At 31.9% G+C, this 20,756-nt stretch overlaps 2 protein-coding genes across 7 annotated transcripts; both read left to right on the forward strand.

Annotated features, from left to right (window-relative positions):
* Positions 1 to 1,105: 1,105 nt before the first annotated feature.
* Positions 1,106 to 10,317, forward strand: LOC137816667 (Cyclophilin-like peptidyl-prolyl cis-trans isomerase family protein). 6 transcript variants are annotated; one of them, XM_090298918.1, is made up of 12 exons: positions 1,106 to 1,470; positions 2,501 to 2,563; positions 2,658 to 2,727; positions 2,922 to 3,100; positions 3,703 to 3,801; positions 3,903 to 4,009; positions 4,112 to 4,253; positions 4,497 to 4,707; positions 5,632 to 5,677; positions 8,671 to 8,866; positions 9,225 to 9,362; positions 9,683 to 10,317. In XM_090298918.1, the coding sequence occupies exons 4-12, from the start codon at positions 3,002 to 3,004 to the stop codon at positions 9,821 to 9,823; spliced, it is 1,179 nt and encodes a 392-aa protein (XP_090155044.1). In that variant the 5' UTR covers positions 1,106 to 1,470; positions 2,501 to 2,563; positions 2,658 to 2,727; positions 2,922 to 3,001; the 3' UTR covers positions 9,824 to 10,317. The 6 variants fall into 6 exon arrangements, with proteins under 6 accessions (XP_090155044.1, XP_068476015.1, XP_090155048.1 ...); XM_090298919.1 differs by having other exon boundaries at positions 1,143 to 1,470; positions 2,422 to 2,563; XM_090298922.1 differs by lacking the exon at positions 2,501 to 2,563 and having other exon boundaries at positions 1,133 to 1,470.
* A 6,740-nt stretch (positions 10,318 to 17,057) lies between these two features.
* Positions 17,058 to 19,170, forward strand: LOC137816666 (uncharacterized). The gene has a single exon (XM_068619913.2). It carries the CDS (start codon positions 17,068 to 17,070, stop codon positions 18,901 to 18,903), a length of 1,836 nt encoding a protein of 611 aa, XP_068476014.1. The 5' UTR covers positions 17,058 to 17,067; the 3' UTR covers positions 18,904 to 19,170.
* The last annotated feature ends 1,586 nt before the right edge of the window (positions 19,171 to 20,756 follow it).

A 20,756-nucleotide genomic window follows, 5' to 3' on the forward strand; every position in this document is an offset into this window, starting at 1 on the left:
TGCTACATACTAGAGATGAAAATATTTCATTGTATATAAGTGGAGACAAACAGTTTTATGTAGTTGAATTAAACTTAAAGTACACTTCTTAATATCGGGCCGTTATCGAATGACCCATAATATATTTTCATTGCGTATCTAATATAACTTTTTCATATGAAATTAACAAACTATAATTATTTCAGAAATGCATGATTTTAATATGATATTTAATTTTACATATATATTATTTTTTTAAAAAAAATTAATTGGATAAATATTTTTTTTAATGATATCTTAATGTATATGGTAAATTTAATGTTTAATTGGTAGAAAATAGAAGAATCGAAAATTAAAAATATACAATTTTTAGAATTAGAGCAAAATCACGAGTTTTTAAAGAAAATATATGACCTAAATACAAAAGAAATTATAATTAACATATTATTTTATATAAAGAAATTAAAAAAATTCTTTTAGCACAATCTAAAAATGTTTCTTGTATTTTGGGTAGTGATTAAAATGTATTCTTTATTTTCCCAAAACCTGAACTTTTTAGTTTTTTTTTTATAAAAAACACTCAATAACTAACTATTTTTAATTATTTTTATTTTTATCATTATGAATTATTATTTATAATGAAAAATTCACAAGAAAATAAATGTCAATTTACTATTTTTTAATAATTAGTATAATTTTTTTAGATGATTTATAGTAATATTAACATTAAATTTTGATTTACTAAATAAGATAATAGGAATATATTTTATCATAAAATTATATATTTATAATTTGCTTCTTTAAATACATAAAATATTTAAGTTCTTTAAATTTATAAAATAATATAAATTTCAATTATTATGATTTTGTATTTTATAAATTCTTTAAAATTCAAATTACAAAATTTTAACTATAAAACATTTTAAATTTTTTTTAAAAGTCACTCTTTTTTTACCATTACTTTTTAAATTCAAAGATTTTTTTATTTAAAAGAGCCTTTTAATAAACTATAATCGAAAATACCCTAGCAATTGATTTTTAATTTATTTTCCGAAAGAAATTATTCTTACTATTTCATTGAGGAACTAATTTGCTAAAAAACTATATTATTTTTTAATAAATTAATAAATAATAAGAAAACGGAATTGGGAAATGGTAAGAACAAAGAACCGATTTGATTCTGAAATCCTAAACAAAACCAAAACCCTCACTCAGAGTTATCGTCGTTGTGGTTGTTGGTGGTGGTAGTTACGCCATCGGAACAGTAGAAGATGTCGTCGGTTTACGTTCTAGAACCTCCGACGAAGGGGAAAGTGGTACTGAGCACCACGCGCGGGCCTTTGGACATCGAGCTATGGCCGAAGGAGGCTCCGAAAGCCGTGAGGAACTTCGTGCAGCTCTGCCTCGAAAACTATTATGACGACACCATCTTCCACCGCGTCATCAAGGACTTCCTCGTCCAAACCGGCGATCCCACCGCCTCCGGCACCGGTGAGTCCGACTCGCTCTAATTCGCGCTTTTCTGCTTTCGTTTTTCTGTAATTGGTTGTAAAACTATGAATGAGCGTTTGCATAATTGATTTTCTATGAATTTGCTTTAGGAAATTGGCTGGGTTTTAGTTAAAATTGAAGTTGGAGCGAATTGTTCTGTTTGGATGAGCTTTATCCTGAATGCTAGTTTGAAGTAAAATGCAATACATAGTGTATACGTTTTCAATCTAAAGCAGTATCACTTTAATGTGTGTTTGGATTTGTATTAGAGTATTCAGAATTGTTTTGAAATACTAGTTAATTTGATTTATGTTTGTCTGTGTCTATATTCTGAAAACAAGTTTGATGTAAAATAGTGTAAATTTTTTCAATCGAAAGCAAATAGCTATTTTTTTATCATTTTAAAGTGTGCTTATATATTGTGTTAGATAATTCAGGATCACATTGAAATATTACTGGTTAAATTGATTTGGATGCGTTTTTATTCTGAAATCAAGTTTGATGTAAAATTTACTGTATTTTTTCAATCTAAAGAAAAAGCTGCTTTTTTTTATCACTTTAATGTGTTTAGATTTGTGGTTGGATTAGTCGGAATCACTTTGAAATAATATTGAAATATTAGCTAGCATATTTTAGTTAAATGTATGCACGTTGAAGACTTGTTTGGATGAGTTTCTCCATAAGTTCTTCCTACAGAAGAAAAATAAGAGGAAAAATTCAAATTAGCTTTTTTGTAAGCTAAAATTAACTTAAGCATAAATTGTAAAAGTTCTCTATATAGCTTCTTTAAATTTTTCTTTGTAAAATGTGCATAAGTTAATTTTAGCTTATAAATAAACTAATTTAAGTATTTCCTTATTTTTCTCTCTTAGAATGAACTTATGGAGAAACTCATCCAAACAAAGCCTTAATTCTTGATTCATAATTGATTTTAACTTGAAATAACTTTAGGTTGCTTTGGGATGCGTTTTCATCTTGAAGGCAAGTTTGATGTAAAAGTTAGTCTAAAGAATTTTTCAATCTAATGTAGAAGCTACCTTTTATCATTTCTAGTAGAGCTGAGGTTTGGAGGCAAATTCACTTTCGCTGAACAGTAAGCAAATATTGTCTTTTTAATGAAATAATGACTAACAGGAGGCAAAATCAATTATGATACTTTCCATCCTGAAAAGTGTTTGGTTTTGCAGTGATTTAAGGAAACCACAGTGTTCCACCATGTTTTTTCCAGCACATCAGAGAGTAGCTTTAAGGCTCCTGGTTAGCAAGATTTTTTAAATGTGATCCACCAGTTTCCATACATACTATAGTCATAATTGTTCTGTTCTATTGTTGCTAGCTGATTTATGTGACTTGTGGATACTGTTTTGTTTGTGATTCTTCAGTGGATTTTTTAAAAAAAACTAATGGTCTTGTTGTTGTTGTTGTTGCTACTGTTGTTGTTGTTGTTGTAGGAGGTGAAAGCATTTATGGTGGTGTTTTTGCTGATGAGTTTCATTCTCGTTTGAAATTCAAGCACAGAGGAATAGTTGCGATGGCAAGTTCTGGATCTCCAAATTCCAATGGAAGTCAGTTTTTCATCACTCTCGACCGTTGTGACTGGCTTGATCGCAAGCATACAATTTTTGGAAAAGTACGAGTAGTTCTGTTCAAGTAAACAATTTCTGTTTTTATTTTCCGTTTTCACTTTTAATTATGTAGTGTCACATTTTTTTTGCTTTATTTTGTATTTTCAAAGATTTGTATAAGAAACATTGAAATTAGAAAATAAAATTGAAAACAATAAAAGGCCGTGTTCATCGTTTTGCTACACTTTTGAAAATAGGAACAAAGTGAAAACAAAATGTATTAAGAAATGGACTTTAAGTCTAACTTAATCTTACAAAACCGGCTTGGAGTGTCTCGGCATGAGGGAGTGTGTTGAAGATCTTACATCGATTAGAGATAAGGACATTTCATAGTATATAAGTGAGTGCAAACCTCCTCTTATGAGTTGGTTTCTAAGGTTGAATTGGGCTTAAAGTCCACTTATATACTATGAAATATCCTTATCTCTAGTCGATGTGAGATATTCAACAAAATGAAATAGGTAAAATTGAAAACAGAAAATGAAAATAGAAAACATTTATCAAGTGAAAAAAATCCCGAAAGAATCCAAATGCAGTTATGTTGTAGTAAAACTCTGTTTGTAATTTTTAGGGATGATTGGATGTTCTCATTGTTATTTGACTTCAGGTGACAGGAGATACAATGTATAATCTTTTGAGACTGGGTGAAGTTGAAACTGATAAGAATGACCGGCCTTTAGATCCGCCAAAGATTTTATCAGTTGAGGTTCGTTGTGCTTTTGATTGGTATTGCTAAAACATTGAAGTTTGTGTCCAGTGAACAGATATTTAATCCTCACTAATGTCATCTGAATATGCTTATTTTAGGTGTTATGGAATCCATTTGAAGATATTGTTCCAAGAACACTCCAGAAATCACAAACTGAAGCTAGAGTTGATGCTGAAAGTAAAGAGCAGAAGAAGAAAGGTGTAAAGTAAGTTCAACCTCCTATTGAAGAAAAATGTCTTAGAACCCAATGCAGAATGTTTACTTTCCAAGCAGCTTGTTGCTTATTGCTTTGTAAATTCAATCACAGAAAATTGAACTTGCTTTCATTTGGGGAAGAAGCTGAAGAAGATGAAAAGGAATTGGCATCGGTGAAGCAAAAGATTAAGAGCAGTCACGATGTCTTGAACGATCCTCGTCTTCTAAAGGAAGAAACACCTGATGGCGAACTGGTAATAAGACCTTTCTTATAGTATTTATTCTGTTTCCATATTAGAACTCTTACCTGACACCTTGTACATATACTAATTGCAATTTTTAGTACTTTATCTGTTAATCATTTGCAGCTGCTAAGTCCCTATGTTACATAGTCATTTGATAATATCAACCTGAAAGTTCATATTTCAATGGAAACTATCAACACAAACGTTACATCAAATTGTCACAAACATAAAATGCTTGTATTTATTTTGCAGAGTTCGTCAAGAAGAGATCTGCAGTTGTCTGTTAGGGAGACACTTAACTCTAAGAAAGAAGAGCCTCAGAAAGATTCAGCACCTGGTAACATTGCTCGTCTTGATTCCAGTGATGATGATGAAGCAGATTTTGATTCAAGAATGCGCATGCAGATACTCAAAAAGCGGAAGGAGTTGGGTGATCTCCCTCCAAAGTCCAAGTTGCAAAAAGGTACTTCAAATTGTCTTTAATATATATTATATATTGCAGTTTCTAAGTTGTAACATCTCAACCTCTGATCTAGGAAGCCTTTCATGTTCTTCTCATGCAAGGTTCAATGATCTTATAGCTGTGACATTATGCTATCAGTTACTGTCAGGCTACTATGTTTATTCCATCTTCATTCCCAACAGAAGATAAATTATTTGGCAATTAGACCACTTCCTACTTCCCATTCCCATTTGTAAATTTGAAAACTAAACATAGGAATTAGATACTATTGATGTATGAAATTAAACTTTCACTCTTTTCGTAATGCTTATTGTACCAATACAAATATCAGAAACATGTAATAGTGAAAATTTTGAAAGGCATAGTGTGTGGAAGAATCAAGTTGTAGAAGTGACATGGCATCTTTCAAATGGAATAAAAAAACTAAACGTGTAGGATAAAAATGGTAGTCTTAACAAGGGACGAAATGGTTAGAAGATGCTAATTGTTGCAGGAAGACACTTTGCAACTGCTTATAGTATAGTGGATCTTTAAGTTGAGTGTAAATTATAGAATACCTTTTCGTACTTGAGGAATGTTTGCTACATTTTTGCATTACAAGAGCAAATAAAATGATAACATTCTAAGATGCATTTAATTTAATCATAATGTTAATGGAAATGTATTTTATTTTATAAATCTATGGCAGAAGTTTGTCTTATTCGTGAATGCAGTAATCATTAATGGTAATGGATGGAGACATCTTTTATTTTATAAATCTATGGCCGAGGTTTTGTCTTATTTGTGAACGCAATAATCATTATGCTTACTAAGATTTCAACTGTTGATTCCTTAGAACATTTTATAATTTCCCTTCTTTTTATGTACTATTCTTATTCAAAATATTTATTGTATTGTTAAGACTCACATCATTGTTTTCTCAAGGAGGAGGAAGGTCGATTCCAGAGAATCATGATACGTCAGCACCAAGGTAAAACTATCCATCTTTGAAACTCTATTATGGGCACATTTAGAACCTGACTATGTTTTAGTTGTTGCCACAATAGTGTCAATGTGGATATTTTGAATGATGGTTTATAATGTGATAAAAAAAATTCAGCCCTTTTAAATTGTAAAAATTGTTGTGAAACACAAGATATATGATTAAGCTCATTATGGGGAGCCTGTGGCCCCTTACATGTTGTATTCCCTTCATAGCATAGTTGGCAACAAAGCCATTGAACTTGTGGCCAAAGAGGACCCAAGGTAGAGTCGTAGAGGCAATTGTTAGATGGTTGTGCAGGATGCATATCACATTTAGTTCTGATAGGACTCGTAGACTTCAACAAGATGCTTATGGGCCTAATATACTTGAGAAAATTGAAAGGCCCGGAATATGGCAAGTCTGCCCTAGGAGAAATAGAGTGTGGCCCAGTAGTAGTGGAGAGAATAAGAGAGTGGGGCCCATTGTGTGTGGACTACAAGGAATTAAGTAAGGTGACTGTACCGGACAAGTATCTGATTCCCATTGTTGAGGAGTTGTTGGATGAGTTACATGGGACAACTTATTTCTCAAAATTGGATTTAAAGTTCAGGTACCATTAGATACGAATGAGGGTATTTGGTCATGCTGTTTGGGTTAACCAATGCTCCGACTACTTTCCAATGGACTATGAATTTATTGTTCAAATCATACCTCTGCAAATTTGTTTTAGTTTTTTTTTTTTTGACGATATACTGGTATATAGCAACGGGTGGGAGGAACACTTCGAGCACTTGACAACAGTTTTGAAATTATTACAGGAACATTGTTTTGTAGCCAACAAGAAGAAGTGTGTGTTTAGAAGTAAGAAGGTGGAATATTTAGGCCATATAATTTTTTATCAAGGTGTAGCAGTGTACCCAGCAAAGGTTAAAAGTGTATTGGATTGGCCGATTCCCCGAAACGTCAAGGGAGTAAGGGGATTTTTGGGTCTAACAGGGTACTATAGGAGGTTCATTGAAGGGTATGAGAAGATAGTGAAACCTTTAACAGAGTTGACCAAGAAAGAAAGGTTTCATTGGACCCCTGCAACCCATAGGGCATTTGAGGAGCTAAAAAAAGTAATGACTAAGTCTCCTATGTTAGTATTGCCTAATTTTCTCAACCTTTTGAGATAGAGTGTGATTCATATGGGAAAGCCATAGGAGCGGTACTGATGCATAATAGACTACCAATAGGTTATTTTAGTAAGGCCTTGTCACCAAATAATTTAAGCAAGTCTGCTTATGAAAAGGAACTAATGGCTTTCGTTTAGGCTGTCCAACATTAGAGGCCCTACTTATTGGGGAGGAGTTTCAGAGAAGAGCCTCAAGTATCTGTCACAACAACGAATCATTAAGGCTGACCAACAAAACAGGATAGCAAAGCTTTTAGGCTATCATTTTAAAGTCGTATACAACTCGAGACCAGAAAATAAAGTTGCAGATTCATTGTCCCGTAGGTATGAAGAAGGGGAGTTCAGAGAAATCACTTCTCCGATTTGGCTCCATCAACAGCATGTACAGAGAGAGGTAGCATCTAATCCATTTTTGCAATAGGTCATACACGACCTCTAGCAAGAGGGGAACTCCAGGCCAGGATTCAGTTTTCAATAAGGAGTGTTGTTGTACCAAGGTAGGCTGGTTTTAGTAGCCAATTCTACTCTAATACCCGGCATGCTAGAAGAATTTCATTCCTCTCCTGCTGGGGCACATTCTGGGTCCTTAAGAACCTATAGGAGGGTGGTTGGATATTTATACTGGATCGGGATGAAGAAAGCATAGCAGGATTTTGTCAAGGGATGTGATGTATGTCAGTGACAAAAATATTCAGCTTCTCCTGCAGGATTATTACAACCACTTCCCATTCCAGATTAGGATTGGGAGGATATTTCAATAGATTTTGTCACAGAACTCCCAAAATCAAAAAGATATGATGTGATTTTTATAGTAGTGGATAGGTTGTCCAAATATGGGCACTTCATTCCACTTAAACACCCTTATACTTCTAAAAAGGTAGCAGAGGTATTTGCTAAGGAGGTAGTTCGACTACATGGCATACCTCAATCTATTGTGAAGGGATCCATTGTTCACCAGTCTGTTCTGGAAGGAGTTGTTTTGGTTACAGGGCACAACCTTAAAAATGAGCTCTTCTTATCATCCGAAGATCTATGGTCAAATGGAGGTAGTGAATCGGTGTTTAGAACATACCTACGGTGTTTTGCTTCAAAACAACTTAAAACTTGGTCATATTGGGTCTCATGGGCTGAGTTGTGGTATAACACTACTACTTTTCATGGATCTACTGGTACCACTCCTTTTGAGGCAGTTTAGACACTAGGTCTTTTTCCTTGCTTATAGAGCCACTGAGCTCACTGATATTCTGGAATTAATAATATTATAGCTTCTTATATTCCATTGTCTATCAAGTTCACATTAGGAACCATGCATGTGCAATGAAAACATATTGTGCTTGCGTGTTTTCTTTTTCTTAATTTCATACAAAAAGGATAATATTTACTAAATAGTCCTGTAGTTCAATTCTTCAAGTCCAAAGTTCCAGGATATGTGTAGATTTTTATAAATGTCTATATTTCTTCATACAGATATCTATCTGATTTTGACATTTCTGCTTAAATATTATCCTGAGCAATCCACTGTAATCAGGTTACTGTGCTTGATTTTGTTCTGGCACTTGTAAAATTGCTAGCCCTACTTCTAGTGTTTATCATTTATTTAAGGCAGAAACATAATCTATCAATTAGCTGCCAAAGAATATTTTAAAGTAGCTTCTAGTTAGCTTTCTATTGCCTATGAAGTTTGCTTGCTTGGATTTCCAAGTAGACATTTTTTGTATCTATTGAATTTTCTTCGTATGCAAGCTTTTTTTGTGGCTTGTGTGGTTATTAAAGCATTTTGTAAATGGTCTAAACTTCAGTAAGTGGTTGACTGTCTACTTGTTAGGTCCAATGCTGTCAGTGCTGATGAGGATCAACCAAAGGTGGAAAAGTTGTCCATGAAGAAAAAGGGAGTAGGATCTGAAGCAAGAGCTGAACGAATGGCTAATGCAGATGCAGATCTGCAACTATTAAATGAAACTGAGAGAGGAAGACAATTGCAGAAGCAGAAGAAACGCCGACTTCAGGGGCGCGAAGATGAAGTATGTTTTGATTTTTTTATATATACATTTTATTTTCTGTTTTCTTATTCCCTTTGTATTATTATTTTTCCTGGCTTGTGTTCTTGAGCGTTCTAGACTATAAAAATGTAACTGAAAGGAAATGATAACCTGACTAATAAATTTACTATGAGATGATAAGAGTAGTTGACTCAAAATTTCTAGATAAACAAGATTGACAGTTAATTGGACATTTGTTAATGTCTGAACTTTCCAGATCATGGGGTTAATGTTTTTTTTCTAAATTTTTAGTCGTTTAAGGGTTCCATTTTTATAATATGCTTGTGTTTTCATGTACTTTTCACGAGTAACATTGTTCCGTTTGTATCTCTATCTTTAGGTTCTGGCTAAACTTCAAAAATTTAAGAGTTCTTTAGCAGCAAAGGAGACACCCCCTGCAGGCAAATCTGGAGATGTTAACAGTGAGTTGTCTGACTGGAAAGGTGTCAGTTTAAAATTTGACCCCGAGTCTGGCAAGGTGAGCTTTCTCTTCGCATTTCATCTAGATGGGCTGTGTAAACTGTGGATTTCAAAATCATTTTATTTTCCATCCAAATTATGTGTTTTACCTGTCTTTACATTTTCACCTATCAGTTGTCAGAAAAACAATCTGAAAATTGCTTATCCATATGTGAAGAAAATCTTTGAAATTAGAGAATTCTATTGAAATCAATACACCCATGCTCTAAGATATCTGCAATAATGTTATAACTGCAACTAGTTCCTTTCTGATTTAAACCACATCGCTCCTTTCTTACTCCCTTACACATTGCCTGTAATTTTCTTGTAAACGTGCAGGACCGCATGTCACGCAATGAGGACCCAAATGACTATGTTGTGCACGACCCACTTCTGGAAAAGGGGAAAGAGAAGTTTAATAGGATGATGGCCAAACAAAAGAGACGAGAACGAGAGTGGGCTGGGAGATCTCTTACTTGACCACTCATGTGCCAACATGGCTATGTAAATATACAAGTCGATTGGTTTTGAAGGTTAACATGTCACTGCTGCTGTGCTGGGAAAGGAAACTTTTGATAATAGGAACTGAGCAGAAAGTTGATGCATTAAGGAATGTAGCAGACACTGATACTGGTGAGTGAGAACTGAGATGTAGGGTTACCGTACAAGTGATAATTCCCTACCTTCAATTAAAGCCAACGAGGAACTCATGGAAGGCCTCCTCATCCATTAATTGAGTTTGTATCTTTGTCCAATCTTAACAGATGTACTGTGTAGATTTAACACAGTTGTTTTTGTTTTAATATTAGGAATCGGGAGGATGTTGTATTATTGTGGAATTGACAATTTTTTGCAGATGAAGACTTTACTTGGATGACAGAATTTAATGTAAGTTGAGGTGGGTTGGACTTGGAGCTTCTAGAGCATGTATTTACGAAGATATCCATTGAATTGTGTTTTTGTTTTCTAGGGAACTAAGCTTCAACTATTATTATGGTCGTGGGTATTCCAATATAGCATGTTTGGTAATGCATCATGCAAATGGTTTTTCACTTTATAGTAGAAGTTCCTAATCATACCTTTTATATTGAAGACCCATTTGACGTGATTTGTTTTGTTAAGTTGTTAAGTGGAGCACATTTCTAAATATGTATTAATAGTTAACGTGTAAAGTTGACGTGCCACATTAAAAATGGTTAGAGTCAGTTTAGTCCTGAAAGTGGTAAGCGCTGCGAATTTAGTTTCAGAAGAAGAAAATGTTAAATAGGTCTTTAGAATGTTAAACAAGTCCTTAAACTTAGCCTTCTTGAAGTATATGTGAATATTATTATTAGAGTAATATTTTAAAAAATTAAGTACTGTGATTGCCAATTTATACTTTCAGATATTTTTTATAAATTCTTCTAAATTCAAGAGCTAATGTGATAGCGTTTACAAATTTAGGGACCATCAGTTTGCTTGTGGAGATTTGCTTTATATGTTAGTGAGTGTTTGTGGAAAATCGAATATTTCATTTGAAGTCACTTCAACCAGTTATGATGCAAATTATTGATGAATCAATCACAAAGTAAGATGTGGAAGTTCCGTTGACGTGTAACACTAAAGCACGCCTTACATTTGCATCCAGATGTCGCTTTTTTCTTTTACGAAAGCTTCAATTTCGATTAGGAACAATTGGTTTTGCAATGTTGGACTACCAGATGTTTGATAGTGCTGCGCTAAATGTTTGATGGTGAAAGTTCGAAATCTTGTAATGGCATGTGACACTTCGTGGTCCTAACAGTTCATCACCACTAAGGTTTATTACAGTTCATCACCACTAAGGTTTATTACAGTTCATCACAGATTTAATTAAATATAAGTTTTTGAACAACCAAGTTGCAAACTCAAAAAATTTGATAGCCAAAATATGAAAATCTCAAATAATAATATATGAACTACAAATTAAAGTAAGCTTTTTAAAAATCTAAAACTAACATTTTTGTGGGACCTTTTTATGTCTTTTGTTAAAGAAGAATTTGGGTAGTTTGTCACTAACTCCTAACTGGTTTGCACCTAACATTTTAATTTCATTTTGTGGGTAGGTTAATTGATCTAATTGGGTTATTTTGATAGCTGTATCATTTGGGATGCTTTTAGAAATACTTCTGTTGACCTTTTGTCTATTTTTTTATTATGCTTTGTGCAGTGAATGTATTGGTCCCTATGCTACCACCACGCGACAATGTCGTATTTTTTTAAGGAAAAAAACGACAAAGGAGGTAAGAGTATGTCAATGTGGGTAAAAGTCAAGAAAAAAAACTAGGTCTCTAATTCCATATGGAGAATAACAAAATATATTTACTACTATCATTTTTAACTTTTAAATCAGCAACAAATTCAACAATAGTGGTAAGATATCTTTTAATAAATTTGATATTAATTGTTAAGTCATAACTAATACATTATGACATTTATGGATATGATTATAATTGAACTTAAAGTAAATAAATTGTTTAGATTCTTGAGAAACATTGACGAAAATATTAGTGTAAATCTTTTGTTGATTCATGGAAGTTAAGTTAACCATTTAAGCATATTTAATTTTATTCTCATTGACATATTTGGTTTATTTGAAAAAAATTTAGAATATTAATGTATTTCTCAATATCATTCAAGTTCTAAAAGATATGAATAGTGATTCCTTACATATCAAACATTAAACATTCAATCAAATCATATAAACTAAATTTAAACAAGCATTCATAAAGAACAACTTAAGAAATATTACATTGTTTTCCATTTCCAAATGAAGGGTTAGGACCTCTTTATTTATAGAGTTTAGTGAGGAGTTTCTTCATATCTATTTTCGTTTTGGATTAGTTTATTGTTGATTTCTTCATTTTCCTGCAAGTTTTCTTCAATTTTTGCATTTTCTTATCTCCTTTTGGGTCAAACATGATTATTGGAAAAAATACATTCTTATTAAGAAATAAACTTTAAGTCTAACTCAATCCCATAAAACCAACTTATAAGGTGAGGTTTGCACCCACTTATATACAAAAAAATTATTTTCATCTCTAGTCGATGTGGGATCTCCAACAATTCTTGTAATGATATTTTACATGCAATTCATTCATTTTTATGTCTAATTTGATATGAAAATTAAAAATATTTGACACTTATCACGTGTTCAATCAACCAATTCATATGACTTTAAATAATCCTAAAACTTTTGAACTTAACTTTTTAAAATTCTTTGATTCTTCTACAGCCATAACTATGTGATGAACTTCTCAATACTTTTTCAATCACTACAACTCAATTATCTTATCTCAAAACTCTTTATTGTGTTAAATTTTTAAAAAGCGGAACAAAATGTCAAATACAGACAAAGTGTGATTATTTTTACTCACATGCTGTTTTAATGCAGTTTACACAATTTCTTCATGTTTGATAATTAGTTATTCATTCTTGTTTCTTCAGTTATGCAATTATCAATTTTTTTTAGTTTTTTTTTTTGTGTTTTTGTCTTTTGTATTTATTTCTTCTGAAAACTTTGTTTATAATTGGAGCACTTTATCTTTAAAATATTTTCTTTTTCTAGTTTTCGAAACTTACATTCTTTCTCTTTTAATTTGTTGTCCTCTTTTCCTTAAAGTTCAACAAAAAACTTTCCGTTTTTTTATTTCTTGAAAAGTTGGTAAAGTTCGTGCATTTCCATTTTTTTTAATGTAATCCTACTTTTTCTGAAATATCTTTGAATTAAATTACTGTATTCTAATTTATTATGTTTTATAAATATTTCTTCTGTTTTAATCCATACATACTGGAAATTTTAAATTATTAGTCTAAACAAAACTAACTTATAACTGTTTTACTTTTTTAAGATTAATAATTTTACTATTTATTTTTCACACAAAATTTAGTCTATTACAGATTCTATCAAAGTAAAAATAATATTGAGTTAGATTTAGTTATACTTTTATTTATTTTTTCTCGTCAATTTAGTTTTTCTATCATTTTGATATATTCACCAATAAAACGTTCAATATGTAATGAAATATTTTACGTGACACTTTTTATTAAATATGAAAGTCACACATCTACTTCCTTCTCAACATGTTCATTAAATATTAATCGTCAAGTTAACCTAAAAAATGTCAAATAAAAAAAAACTAGATTTACACATTTAAAATAACAATAAGAACAAAATCACACGAACACTACAAAAAATCATAAAATAAAAATCAATTTTAGAATAAATAATTGGTAGTTAAAACTTCGGTAGTTAATTAGATAACAATTTAGAAACTATTTAACAATAATATAAACTAATTTAGAAACTAATTTTTTTTAGTTTCTAAAATGATTTCTAATCTAGTTATTATAACAACTAATTATTTTTTTCTCTAAAATTGGTTTCTATTTCATGATTTTCTTGTAGTGAAAGTACAATTAAACAACAAAGTGAGAACAACTAAATAATGGATAAAATCACAAGTAAAACTAAGTATTATTAATTTTAAAATACCATTAAATGAGTGTGTGAGAGCCATGCTTCTCCACAATTTAGTGAAAAATGTTGTTCTAAGGAAAGAGTCTAGATATCAAAGACATATAAAACATAGGAAGAGTAGTTGAGATGTTTTGGTTTTGAAGAATCACCCACTTGCTTTTACACTAAACCCTAAACATTTCAAACAAACCCCTTTGGTTTATGAAATGGGGTTTTTATGAGGAGACTTTTTTTTAGCATCTATCATTTTCCTACATGCACATGAGATTATGCTTTTTGCATTTTTTTAGATTGCAAATTGAGTTAGCACATTCATGTCTTTTGGCACCTTACTTATTAAATGGGCTATGGCTAGAGAGACACAAGGTCAAAAGTAGCGTATATTGTTGAATTGTGATATCATGCTTTGGAAGTGTAGGACCCATCATCATCATCTAGGGCAATCTCAAGTGTGAACATGCATGCTCAATGTCAAAGTCTTCCATGTTCATGCCTACTTCCATAACTTTGTCTACTCTCAACAAGCACAACTTTTTAGCTAAAGGTTAAACCAAACCAATGCCTCACTAATAAATGCTTCTAATGAGTCCAAGATTTAGATGAAGAATAATTCTTATTGTTAATGTAAAACATTCCTCCATTTCATCAATCACCATATTTAAAGTGAGGTTTTTGTTTATTTATAATGTTTGAATTTTACAAACAAATTTCTTTTCAATGTGTTTAGATTAACTATTTTTGAGAATGACACTAATATAATTTAGTTTATTGATGTAATTCTTATTTTAAAATTACAATAAATTGTTTAGTAAAAATATAAATTTTTAATTATTTTTTATCGATAAAAAATTAATTAAATTAAAGAAGTATTTTAGAAGTGTTTCAACCTTTATAAAAAAATATACCTACTTATTTCCAACTCTACAACATAACAAAAGGTTAACCTAACCTAACTGAGTTCATATTATAACAAAAAAATTACCTTAATATTTGCATTATTATACCCAATTGATATAAATTTTAAATATTTTTTGATTAAAAATATTTTTAAGCAAATAGAAAAAAAAAGGAGTACTGAAATTTGATTAGGTGGAGCACTCAAATTTGATTAGGTCTTGTTATAATTTACCTCATGTGTGGAACATTTTTTTCTGAAAAGATATTGTTTAAAATAGCTTTTTTTTAAAGATACCATACTCATGAATTTTTTTTTTTGTCTATAATTAGAAATATTTTTCATATAAGGGAATAATATTTGAGATAACAATATTTATTCATAAGCTTTCAACTAGGAAATCAAAGATATATAAACACTTGTACCAATGTATCATTACTATCATTACATTCTTGAATAAATAAACATAAACCAACTACGCAAGTACATGAAGATCTTATCATCTAAAAGATTTAGATAATTAGAAAATTTTAAAATTATCTTCAATTAGTGGCCTTACCCCACTTTTCTTTTGTTATGGATACCTTTGTGATTGGGTCTCACATGATCCAAAACTTCAATATTCTAAAAATTAACCCTAATCTCACTACAAAATATTTCAACACCTTTTACATGTATCTAATACATTAATGCTTTTAACTTGGTTCGATTCCCTCTATATCAAAAATGAATTAACTTTAATAAAAATATTGATATCAATAATTAATACATTAATTATTTTAAAAGTTTATTTGTTTCTGACACAACCAAGAAATAATAGCTATTAAAAACACAGTTTATCTAAAAAAAAAAAATTATATCTCAATATCATAATAAGACCATGATTGTTATTACGTCATTAATTAATTTTCTGACAATAAAACTAAAGGTTTGACCGGTCAAAATTTAGATTAGAAACTGAAAAAAAATTAAAATTTTGTTATTAATTTAGGGCGTTTGGCTTTACATTTTTAATATTATTATTAACCTGTATTTCAAATTTAAATTGGTTAAACTTTGTGAATTAAAAGAAGAAATTTTATAAAGCAATTAATCATGAACAAAATAAAAATATCATGATAAAAAAAATGTTTAATCTTATTCATTGTATGTGGGAATCCCATGAATGAAGAGAAAGTGAAGAGAATAAAAAGATAAATTAAGAAAATTCCAAGTCTGCCTCTGTCATATACCATACATATCTGACATACCCAAATCCAATCTCAAAAAATTCCAATCCCAAATCCTGTTCACACTTTAACCCTATTTTTCATTCCCATCTCATTCTTTTCTCACTAACCCTAACCCTAACCCTAACCCTAAATTAGCACAATTTTCATCATTTCTCTCTCCTAGTCTTATCAAATATAGCAATTTCATTTTTTATTTGGTTGCCATTAATGTTGTGGTTCATTCAAAATATAAAATATATATTTGTTCATTCAATGATATATTTAATGCTTTTCATGCAAAGAAAATAGAAAAATTAGTAGGTGTCTTCTGTTTAAGAAAACCCCACCCACCCTCTTTAATATTTTTTTGTTGACTTCATTTAAATTTCCTAAACTGACTATTTTTCTCCATTTAGTTTTTATTCGTCTAAATTAAAAAAAAATACACATTTCCTTTCTAAGTCTAGAAGTGGTGAAAAATGATAAAAGGATAATGCTAATATAAATTAAATATTTATATTTGAATATAAAGGTGTTGTTTATAAAATTGACTTATAAAATAAATTTATTTTTAGTTGACGTTCTTAAATTTTGAAGTGTATATACATAGTTTGAATGAAACTAAATATACGCAGACAATTTGGTATTTGACCGAATATAACATAAAATCATGAAACTTTACTAAAATAAAATTTAATGTCATATTAAAATTAAGTTTAAATTTAATCCATTTTTTACAAAAACTGATCACTTGTAAACTATCACTGTACCTATTAAAGTAAATTGGTTTTATATGTGATCTCCAAACATATTTCTAAAAATATAAAAAAAAAATTAAATATTTTGAAATTTAAAAAGTAAAAAAAAGTTAAAATAAATAATAAAAATGATTAGTTGTGATATGTACTCGCTTACTTGCAACACTCTCTAATCGATCTGTCAATTAAAGAAATCGGCGCAAAAACGGAAAGTCCAAAGTTCCATCATACGCTTCATTTCCGCTGATTAATCAATCAAACAATTATCTAATAATAAAAATAATAATTAATTAATTATTTAATTAATTAAGAAGTTAAAGAACACTCATATTTCTGGCATCTGTTCATTCTATAAGATTTCAATGTCCGCGTTCACACCACAACTTGTGTTCACACCTCACACAATTTTTAACTATATATATAAATTAATAATAATAATAATTTCACACCAAACTCAACACAATCCCCTGTTATTGCTAAATTCTACTTCACTTTCTTTCATTCATTCATTCATTGTTTCTGTGTTTGTGTTTGTGTATCGTTTTGTTTTGTTTGTCTTTATGAAACTCCCAACAACAACGTTTGCAGACCCAGAATCCTTGTCTTACCTTTACACCTTGCTCCAATCTTCCTTTGATCAAATGAGCAATACCAACAGCAATAACAACGCCGTAAACAACAACGCCACTTCCACAACGGCCAGAAAGCGCCGCAGAAAAAACCTAGATGGGGACGATGATGATGATGGTGATGGCGGTGATGATGGGTCATGCAACAACAACAACCTTGGAGAGAGTAACAGCAGGAGGAGCAAGAAGAAGAAGGAGGAGCTGAAGGGTCTCCTCACCTCGATACTGTTGCTGGATGAGCAAGAGAAGCTTGAGCAGCAGCAGAACAATAGGGTCTCTGAGGAGGATAAGTTTTCGTTGGAAACAAACCACAAGAAGAAAACCAAGGCCATGCTTCAGTATTACTCCAATTTGGATGATTATTACAGCCACGTGGAGGAATCTGAGAAGGTGAAGAGGAAGAAGTCACGCGGAATGGCACGTGCGGTGGCGGTGGCAGCGTGTGAGAGTGAGGGTTGTGAAGGTGGCGGGAGTGTTGAGGGGGCGAAATCTGGTGCGGGGGGGTCACAGAGAAGGTTGTGGGTGAAGGATCGTTCAGGGGCGTGGTGGGATGAGTGTAACAAAGAGGATTTTCCTGAGGAAGAGTTTCGGAAGGCTTTTAGGATGGGAAGGGAAACTTTTGATATGATATGTGAGGAGTTGAATTCTGCAATTGTGAAGGAGGATACCACTTTAAGGAATGCTATTCCTGTGAGGCAAAGGGTGGCTGTGTGTTTGTGGAGATTGGCCACTGGGGACCCTCTTAGGATTGTATCGAAGAGGTTTGGATTGGGCATATCAACTTGCCATAAGTTGGTGCTTGAGGTTTGCACTGCAATTAAGACTGTGCTTATGCACAAGTACTTGAATTGGCCTGATGAGGGTGCATTGAGGAGGGTGAAGAGTGAGTTTGAGGCTGTTTCTGGGATTCCTAATGTGGTGGGGTCTATGTATACTTCTCATGTGCCTATCATAGCTCCTAAGATTAGTGTGGCTGCTTATTTCAACAAGAGGCATACTGAGAGAAATCAGAAGACTTCTTATAGTATTACGGTTCAGGGGGTGGTAGATCACAGAGGGGTGTTCACTGATGTCTGCATTGGTTGGCCGGGTTCAATGCCTGATGATCAGGTGTTGGAAAAAAGTGCTCTTTTTCAAAGGGCTAATGGGGGGCTTCTGAAGGGGGTTTGGATTGTAGGGAGTTCGGGGTACCCTTTGATGGATTGGGTTTTGGTGCCTTATAGTCAGCAGAATCTGACTTGGACTCAGCATGCTTTCAATGAGAAGATTGGGGAGGTTCAGAAGGTGTCTAGGGATGCTTTTGCCAGGTTGAAAGGGAGGTGGAGTTGTCTGCAGAAGAGGACTGAGGTAAAGCTGCAGGACTTGCCGGTTGTGCTTGGGGCTTGCTGTGTGCTGCATAATATATGTGAGTTGAAGGGGGAAAAGATTGAGCCTGAGTTGAAGATTGATTTAATGGATGATGAGATGGTGCCTGAAGTTTCCTTGAGATCAATGAGCTCCATGAAGGCTAGGGACGCAATTGCTCATAATCTTCTGCATCATGGTTTGGCTGGCACTTCTTTTCTTTAACTGAAAGGTTGTGTTTGATAAAATTATGCATACCGTTTTGCTGCTTGAGGTCATGATTCTTTTGCTTGTTTATGACATGTTCAAGTCATTGGTCATTGTTTGTTGAAGGGACTTTGTATGTAAAAGATGTATAGGCCCTTTCAACAGATATGTGATGATACTATGATAGTCTGCACAGGGTTAGATCCTGAATTTGTAACACAATTCCATACTTTAATTTCCAAATAAGACATTGAATAATAAAATTAGAAACATTCTTTTGTAGCATTCCTTTTCTTCCATGGTTTCGTTGCTAACTTGATATCATACATATACTTGACCAATGTTCTTTTTCTGCATACACAAAGTTTGTGGCATCTCACACACAAGTTCCAAGAATTGGAACTTAGCATGGTTAAAGCTCCAATCCAGTGAGGTCTCGAAAGTGTAGATGTGCACAACCCTAAAATTATAATCATAATCCTGAGAGGAGCCTCTATCAGTCTAATACATGTATTTCTTGTCTGTTAGCCACAAAAATGCATTGCTGATGGACCTACACCAAAACTAGTTAGGAGTAGTTTTCCTATATAATTAAAGTCAATGCTGATCAATTTTTGATTGGGATGGTGACATTATTGACATTGATATGTAAGAAAATGGTATAATAACTGATGGTAGTTTTATCAAGTGTTTGATGCTGATGCTTACTGACACTACTACTTCTGCATCATTTTCAAATCATGATGAAAAATATATCGATATCATGTTCCATTTTTTTTACCACAACACACCACTTCTTACAGTAGGGAGAGAGAAAAGTGTGATGCAATAGAGAGAAATGAAAGGAGCAAATGCTAGTAAAAAAATGTGATGAAAAGTGTGTGTGAACAGCATTATTCTTATTTCATAGTTCTACGCAATCTTGGTCTTGGGAACAGGTTAGTTTAAATTGTTGACCAGTAAGATTTAATTATCTTTCATAGTTCCTTTTCAACTGGGTATACTAAGAAAGACTTTTATGGCAAATTCTTTTGACTGATAACGTTGAGATTCAGAGCTGCATATCTACCACCCTCCAAATTTCCTTGCTTGCTTTGAAAAATGGAAGCTTCTTTCTGTTTCTGATAGCTCAATAACTTGGCTCTCTTGAATAAATAATATCACAATATTACTTTCATAAATTGAATAATCAGTTCTCATAATATGTTGGATTTTTTTAAGAAGAAAAACTAAGATTCGACAGCAATGAACTATAAATATACTTGTATAAAAGAGTATGACATTAATTTTTACTCAAAATTTTAAAAAGAAAATTATAACCTTTTTTCTTATATATATTTAGCTTATTCTTTATTCTTCTTTATATAAAACTTCCAACAATACATTCGTATTAGTCATGTTCATATTCACCCAACTTATTATAAGTGATGGGAACATATAGGTAGGGAAAAGTTAGGTATGGTTCTTTATGTGTTATTTTTCTGATTAAAATTGAAGTTTCACTATACTTTTTATTCCTTTCTTACTGCCAAAACCGCTATGAATTTCAATATCAGCTCTTTTATGTGCATTTTTTTCACTTTTTAGGACAACGAGACTCAGCACTAAAGTCTTCCACATGTACTATTTCCTCCACTTTAAATGGATTGATGTTTTTAACATTTCAAACAAAAAAAAAAAACGGTTAACAATGATTTGTTATTTTTTAATAAAATATTCTTGTATTTCTTTTCCTTCAATCCATAATAACACATTCTATTTTTCCTTGTTTTCTCTCTCATACAATTTTCTTTTGCTTTCTTTATCTCTCATAACAAAAATAAGTTTGTTCTTGGTTCAACTATTTACATGTTTATTGGTTACAGTCCTAC

Source organism: Phaseolus vulgaris, chromosome 1, assembly GCF_051622355.1.
Source record: "Phaseolus vulgaris cultivar YP4 chromosome 1, ASM5162235v1, whole genome shotgun sequence".
In the NCBI taxonomy this organism is placed as follows: domain Eukaryota; kingdom Viridiplantae; phylum Streptophyta; class Magnoliopsida; order Fabales; family Fabaceae; genus Phaseolus; species Phaseolus vulgaris.

What these genes read in the sequence shown, in the direction of transcription:
- LOC137816667 (XM_068619914.2), top strand. Translation starts at nt 1,251, where the DNA reads ATGTCGTCGGTTTACGTTCTAGAACCTCCGACGAAGGGGAAAGTGGTA. An exon ending in CAGAAGAAGAAAGGTGTAAA is followed by an intron (nt 4,010 to 4,111) that starts GTAAGTTCAACC and finishes ATTCAATCACAG; the next exon opens with AAAATTGAACTTGCTTTCAT. An exon ending in TTGACCCCGAGTCTGGCAAG is followed by an intron (nt 9,363 to 9,682) that starts GTGAGCTTTCTC and finishes GTAAACGTGCAG; the next exon opens with GACCGCATGTCACGCAATGA.
- LOC137816666 (XM_068619913.2), top strand. Translation starts at nt 17,068, where the DNA reads ATGTCCGCGTTCACACCACAACTTGTGTTCACACCTCACACAATTTTT.